At 40.2% G+C, this 6,967-nt stretch overlaps 1 protein-coding gene across 1 annotated transcript; it reads left to right on the forward strand.

The window, feature by feature from the left end:
* The first annotated feature begins 255 nt into the window (after positions 1 to 255).
* LOC131878100 (uncharacterized) lies at positions 256 to 4,465 on the forward strand. The gene is made up of 8 exons (XM_059224000.1): positions 256 to 322; positions 393 to 537; positions 851 to 981; positions 1,118 to 1,436; positions 1,538 to 1,677; positions 2,198 to 2,462; positions 3,904 to 4,007; positions 4,075 to 4,465. Exons 1-8 carry the CDS (start codon positions 261 to 263, stop codon positions 4,463 to 4,465), a joined length of 1,557 nt encoding a protein of 518 aa, XP_059079983.1. The 5' UTR covers positions 256 to 260.
* The last annotated feature ends 2,502 nt before the right edge of the window (positions 4,466 to 6,967 follow it).

Here is a 6,967-nt window from a genome sequence, read left to right on the forward strand (position 1 = left end):
AAAAAATCTTTTTTATTTTTATTCTTTTTTTTTTTTTTTTTTTTTTTTTTCGTTTTCCAAACCACTATTGCCTCTTTTGATTAGATTTTTCTTAATGGGTACGTATTTTCATCAACTGATCATTTAACAGGTGCTATTTCATACATACAACGATTTCTCCTTTTTGAGCCACTCGGTGGAAAGTATGTTCCAATTTTCTGTAAATCTGATAAAGGTAGCTCAAGGCATCAACTTCGCTCTCAGTTCCAACTTTTGTAACCATGAGGCTGGTTCATACTTTCGCATTGATTGTCATTACTCTCCTCAATGAAGGCCTAGCCAGGTAAAGCATTATTAAGCCTAGTCAATCATCCACTCAGCTATGATGTATAAAATGTTCCATACATCTTCAGCTCTGATGTTGAGATCCAATGCAACCAAGACGAGAGGATCGACTTTTCCACTCTTTCACCCGGAATTCGAGTTATTTTTAAGAGCCACAATGAAGCTGGAAAAACCGAGTACTCACCCAACACCCAATGCAACTACAAAATGCGGGTATAACCAGTTCAGCAATACATTTCTCCAATATTGAAGTGTGACCTTTAGCTTGTTTGTCAAAAAAAACTTTCAACTTCGGCAATTATCTTGTTTTTCGAATCTTCGTCTCCCATCGATAAGTGCATATCTACTGTACTTGTGCTCTAATCAAGACACTTTTTCTGACGTCAATGACTATTCTTGTCAAGAACTTTTAAGAGATGTCCACACACGCTTATGTAGAAAGCATCATGAGGCCGTGACGTGCTACACTCGATCAATAAATTCCCTAACTTTCTTGTTCAAACAATCTGCACTCATTTTCTTCCAGCGCGGAAACTTTTGCAAGAAAGTTCATTTCACTTGCAGCACTTTCGATTTAGCCAAAAGTGAGGCGGGTCGTTGTCAATCTGAAACCGATTTCCTCCTCATTGATGGAGGAAATCCCACCTTGAACCGAAGGTATTGTTCCCAATTTTCAGTCAGCCAACATGACTTCCATCCAATCCATCACGTGAAATTTTGGCCTGACGTTTGCTCGAAGGGTATTAAAATTAGGGACCGGCTTTTCGGACACGCCACTTGTTTTATGCTTCAGATATTGCTCGGGACAAAATCCGGACTTCATGACTGATTGGAGCGTGCTTGATGTGTCGTTCCAATCTGATGAAAGCAAGGCAGGATTGGGATTCATCTGCCAAGCTGTTTGTACCAAGTTTGGAGAACATCCCGACGAGGACCAGGTCCAAAATGTTCCCAACAAGCGCGATATGATTGAATACGCCAACACTTTGGAGTGTGGTAACACGTTTGACGTGTCCACTTTGAGCCAAGGCCAACGAGTCAAGTTCATGAGCCATCCAGAATTCAAGATCTCCAATTACCCGGATAACTTTGATTGCAAATACCAGATCAAGGTGAGTTTGGAGCGTTCTTGTTGACTCGTGGACCAACATGCAATGACGTACCAAGTCAAATTGGATTAAGCCTCAAACAAACTCGATTAAACATTTTCCAGCGAGGTTCCATGTGCCAGGAAATGCGGGTTCAATGTATGGATTTTAAACTCACCACTCAAAGCGCCATTCTGGGAGTGTGCCAATTTGAGGGCGATTACCTCAATTTCAATGGTGGGCCCAATTCCATCATGGACAAGAGGTACGTCGTACAATCACGACGACATACATCATACATGTTGATTCTGATTATCATACTGCACATTGAACAAACAAAGGATGCCGTCAGTTCAAATTGCACAAGAGATTTAGAGATAGCACTCTACGTATACGATAGAAATAGCCCTTCTCTAGTTGAAACTGGCTCATTATCTCATGAAAGTATGAATAGCCTCAGAAATTTGGGCTGTTGACCCAAAGCGTCGTGTATTTTTTGATTACTGAAAATACTTCCCTGGGATATGATAGTATTGTATAAAAACGTTTAGCAAGGGGTTTTCCACTAACGTTTGATCCAGAAGAGTCATATATATTATGGCTATTGGGGTTTCTCCGAATCAGACACGTACTCTAACAAATAATAAACCTATCCTATCTATTCCATTCCATTCCATCAAATGATGCATTCTAGCCAGAGATTAATGACATGAACCGTCACACATTCCCTAAGTATGTCTAGGCTCGTCGCATAAATTGCTGTAGCGTTCGTGTTGCCTTTTCAGATATTGCGCCGATTTGAAGCCCAATTTCACGACCTCGTGGCACGAGTTGAATGTCCACTTCCATTCGGATTATCACATCAACTCTCGTGGGTTTGAGTGTGTACTCGAATGCATTTCCTACAAAGCACCCACAAAACGTAGCAGGGGCACAAGCATTAGGTTCATCCCTTGTGCGAGTACCGTGGACTTGGCAGAGTATCCTCATGGGGAAACAGTCACCCTGAAAAACCATCCTCAAAATGACAGATGTGATTTCGAGGTCAAGGTATGATGATTGATTAACCTTAGAATAGGCGACTTTGAGAATCCATAGATTAATTCGTACTGTAAACTCATGGCCTGAGGGGTCTGTTATTGGTTAATTTTTGGTTTGTTGTGGAACAATTACTGCAATACGAAACTGACCTGAAAACATGCATGTTGTTGGAAATAATGGCCAAAATCCTATTTTTGTAACAAGTCTATGTTTGGAGACGCTCATCAATGGAAATACGAACTAACTATTCGTTGCCCTGCTTCAAAAGCTTGTAATCACTGCCAGTCTCTCTTCTTATGCTGATGATACAAAAGTTAGTTTCTGGTAGGAATGGCCAAGATTCCAGTAGCCTTGCAAAGGACTTAAATCGAATCTACTCTGGGTAACTGAGAGTAATATGGCCCTGAACGGAATGAAATTCCGCTCAATGACATTTGGGTCAAGTCCTTTAATACTCCACTTGTAGATAATGGAGGTAAAGATATTGAGCAGGTCTCATCTATGAAAGATCTAGGTGTAGTCCTCTAAATAATGGAAAGTTCGAATGAGCATATCCAGCTGAAGGTGGGTTAAGGCTTTTCAAATGTGGTGGTTGGATATATCGCACGTTTAAGGTCCAGAGATAGCATCACGATGCTAACTTCTTGTAAAGTCGATTGTCCAGCCACATCTTGAATACGCCTCACCCATTTGGGCTCCAAATGAGTTCAGCAGGTTTGCAAAAGGTCGAGCAAGTCCAAAGATGTTTCACTAGGAACATCACAGGAATGAGAGAGCTCTCGTATTGGGAAAGGTTAGAACGGTTGGGATTGTACAGTACTCAGAGAAGGTACGAAAGGTATCTGATATTGTACGTTTTCAAAAGTATCCATGAGCTTTGTCCCAACCCAGGGTTTAGGGTCAATTCTAGTGACCTGTAGAGGCTTAATGTGGTTTTGAGAGCACCTTCAAGTCTTCGAGAATCCAGGCTAGTCGAACAATGAAGTCCACATCTCTTCTTTCTCGGGCTCCTTCATTGTTTAATTTGCTTCCCTCTGATATTCGTAGGGAATAACGTAGGCCTTGTTGATCCGGTAGCATCTTTCAAGTCAGACTTGGACAAATTTTTAGATAGCATTCCAGATCAACCCTACATTCAAGGAATTAGCCTCGGTCTGCCAACTCAAATTCGTTGGTAGACCAATATCATATATAAATTGAAAGGTAATAAATAGACGAATTATAATCTTTTATTTTAATAGTACTTGGGGTTACATTACCTGTAGCGTTAGAAAAGCCCGTGAAAAACCAAAACCAAAAAAAAAAAAAAAAAAAAAAAAGAACTAAACGTGCATATTGTACATTCATAAACAAGATGCAACATCCTTTTTCTCAATCAGATTAGAGTCTAACACCCAATCATCTTCCAACTTGTCAAAGGCTTTGGAAATTAATGGCGTTTTTATTTTAGTTGGGAGACATGTGTTCCAGAGCGGAAGTGGTTTGTTCTGAATCAATGGCTTCGGATTGTTCAGAAAAGCTGGAAATCAGAACCAATCAGAATGGGCAAGAGAAGTGAGCATGTTTGACGAGAAATACTACATGAATATGAGTCTAGAATATGATGTTCTTCACATCTAAGGTTTTGCGGCAAGGACATACCCACTTCAACCAACGTGACTGACAAAACTCTTCAAGTTAGTGTGACGAGAAATTTACTTGACCAAGGCCAATCCTTCCAGTGCAAGGTCAAATGCACAGAGGAAAGAATGGCAATGGACAAGCGATCCGGAGTCCAAGGCTACGAGGTTACCCTTGTGGAGCGGTCGAAGAACCTTTCGGACAGGGCCTTTGGCGAACCAGTTCGAATGAAGAGTCACCCTGGATTCGACGGGACATCTCATTATGAGGATTCCACAGACTGTAGATTTACATTCAAGGTAAAGAATATGTTATTTGTGGGTGATACAAACAAGGCTCATTTCCTCTTGTACATCTCAACGCTTTTGAACAATGTGGTACCGCTTATATAAGATGCCTCTTTTAAGCAAATTAAAGTACGCTTAATATCGTTAGGGGACCAAATGGTGCCCATTCTTCGGCAAGCAATATAAAACAGCGGAATATACTATAATTAAATAAGGCGCTTGAGATCTCACTTGAGACGTGTTCCACGTCTTTGTTCCAAATCATGAACGCGTTGTAATGAAATTAAAGATCAGGATCTGAAAAGTCTTTCCCTTCTTATAATTGGACGAATGGAGTCTAAAATATGGGAACTGTTACTTCACAGATGGCGAAGTTTGCAAAGAGATGACTATTCAGTGTCCATCCTTCAAGCTTTTCGGTGACGACACAATTTGTATGGACAAAGTGACCATCGTTGAAGATGAATCTAAGCCGGACAAAGTGTAAGTGAATGAGTGCTTTCGTATCCCTATCAATTATGACAATTTGAGTCGCATTCATTGTACTCCATTCAACGAACAAGTCCTCATGCTCGTCGCATATGATTTTTTTTCTTGGAAATCTCCCGCAACATTAAGCAGGAAATCATGCAGGTCTAATTATAGAGCAATAAAAAATGGATCATTTCTATTCTTATCAGTCGTAGGTTCTGCGGAAGTAATGCGCCCTCGGTTATCACCACCAGTCCTACCGTTCGGTTTAACTTCTTCTCGGATGACACGGTCACCGACCTTGGCTTTGAGTGCCTGGCCTTTTGCTCGGGCAAAGTGGAACAGGCCATGAACTGATCAGCTCCGATGGGAACATTGCGGGATCCAAGGCGAAACGTGGAGATGTCGAAGAGAACAAATGCGGTAGGAAGACTCTTTGTCTGAATCTATCATCGCTTGAGACTTAGTTGGCTGGCCTTTGAGACTGAAAAGAGACTGAAGTGTACAACATATCTCTTCATTTATCTTGTTTGCAGTTGACGGACTGGATTGCTAGAGAACCGTTGGGCAAAAGTCAATAAATATAACAAACAAATGTTGGACATCAAAATTATTAGAAAATTCTTCATGCATAGTACATTTGGCAATATTGGACAATAAATCATTGGACTGCAAACAAGATATATTTATTCCTGCTTTCTCTCATCATCGCAACATAGGCATGTACTACATTTTTTCGTTCAATTACTTGGGGGATTGGTCTATGTAGTATAAGCAAAAGGGGTTGTTCAACAGTGTAAAGGACAAGCAAAATGTTTGAGCACAAGGCAAGACAAGGGTTTTTCCAACGATTCAGGAATTATATTGCATATTCCATTGTCCTTTTTCTAGAATGCGGTCAGAGAAATTTACTCATGAGAATCATTAGTGGATCCGTTACACAAACAACGCAGAATTTCCGTGGCAAGCTGGCCTGGTCAAGACCAGCGAAATCCAAAGTGGATCGTTCCGCCCATTTTGTGGGGGTACTCTCATGAACGACCAATGGGTCTTTACAGCCGCACATTGTACTGATAGGTAGGTTCATTGAGCTTTACGCCGCGTTAATTGACTGCCCTTTGCAATGGGGAAAACTACTGCCTAGGAGTACAGTACTCAATCCTTTTGAATTTGACATTTAGGCATCGATACGAACCTGAGTTACTATCCGTGGTTTTGGGGGAACATGACGTCACTGATCGAGACGAGAGTGTACTTTTCATTTCGAGTGCCAAAGAGTAAGGAATCGTGAGCTGTTTTTTGATTCCTAATTCATTCATCCCTATTATTTCCGTTTGCTTCAGAATCATAATCCATGAATCATACAAGAGGAGAATGGGTGGACTATGACTTTTCGTTAATCAAATTGAAGAAACGGATTGTGTTTAATAACATGAATTGGTACATCCGACCAATCTGTTATCCGAAAACAATTTTCCCATCAATCCAACCCGAAAGGTAATGGTTTTCCGTTCGATTGGCTATTAACCATACTATACAACCAATGATACCAGGAGGCTTATAGTTTCTTTAGATTAATTAACGCGATTATAGTCCAATACTGTTATTTGTGTCAAATTTCAAATTTGTACAAATTTCTGCAAGTTTAAACAATACAATATTTTTTGATGCACTTCTTTTGTTTCTTATGCAGGCAATTGTCACAGGATGGGGAGCGATGAAGTCAGGCGATTACGCCAACGCCTTGAATAAGGTAAATATTCGGTTTGAATTCCTTTTAAAAAATATATGACGCATTCTTAGTTGGTCATTCCTGGGTTTCTTGATCTCGGAATACTTCTTACATGTTTGAGTCTCTACTTTTGCTCCGATCGTATTTTTTGATCGTGATACTTGATTTTTTTGTGAGTTGTTCGGCCTTTCATATGTAGTAATTAAGGAAATTAAGACGTCGAAGGACATGTGATATAATCTAGGGAATGATTTTCGCTTTTCACCTACCAGAAATTGAACAAGTTTTAGAAGGAAAACCTTAACAAAGGAAGTTATTCCCTCTGATCAAGAGCACTAACAATAAAGTGAAGCCATTTGAATTTGTATTATACATAATCCGAAAATTAATGCTTAACCTTCGAA

The sequence above is a fragment of the Tigriopus californicus genome, chromosome 3, assembly GCF_007210705.1.
Source record: "Tigriopus californicus strain San Diego chromosome 3, Tcal_SD_v2.1, whole genome shotgun sequence".
Classification (NCBI taxonomy): domain Eukaryota; kingdom Metazoa; phylum Arthropoda; class Copepoda; order Harpacticoida; family Harpacticidae; genus Tigriopus; species Tigriopus californicus.

What these genes read in the sequence shown, in the direction of transcription:
- LOC131878100 (XM_059224000.1), top strand. Translation starts at nt 261, where the DNA reads ATGAGGCTGGTTCATACTTTCGCATTGATTGTCATTACTCTCCTCAAT. An exon ending in AATGCAACTACAAAATGCGG is followed by an intron (nt 538 to 850) that starts GTATAACCAGTT and finishes ATTTTCTTCCAG; the next exon opens with CGCGGAAACTTTTGCAAGAA. An exon ending in AATCCCACCTTGAACCGAAG is followed by an intron (nt 982 to 1,117) that starts GTATTGTTCCCA and finishes TTTATGCTTCAG; the next exon opens with ATATTGCTCGGGACAAAATC.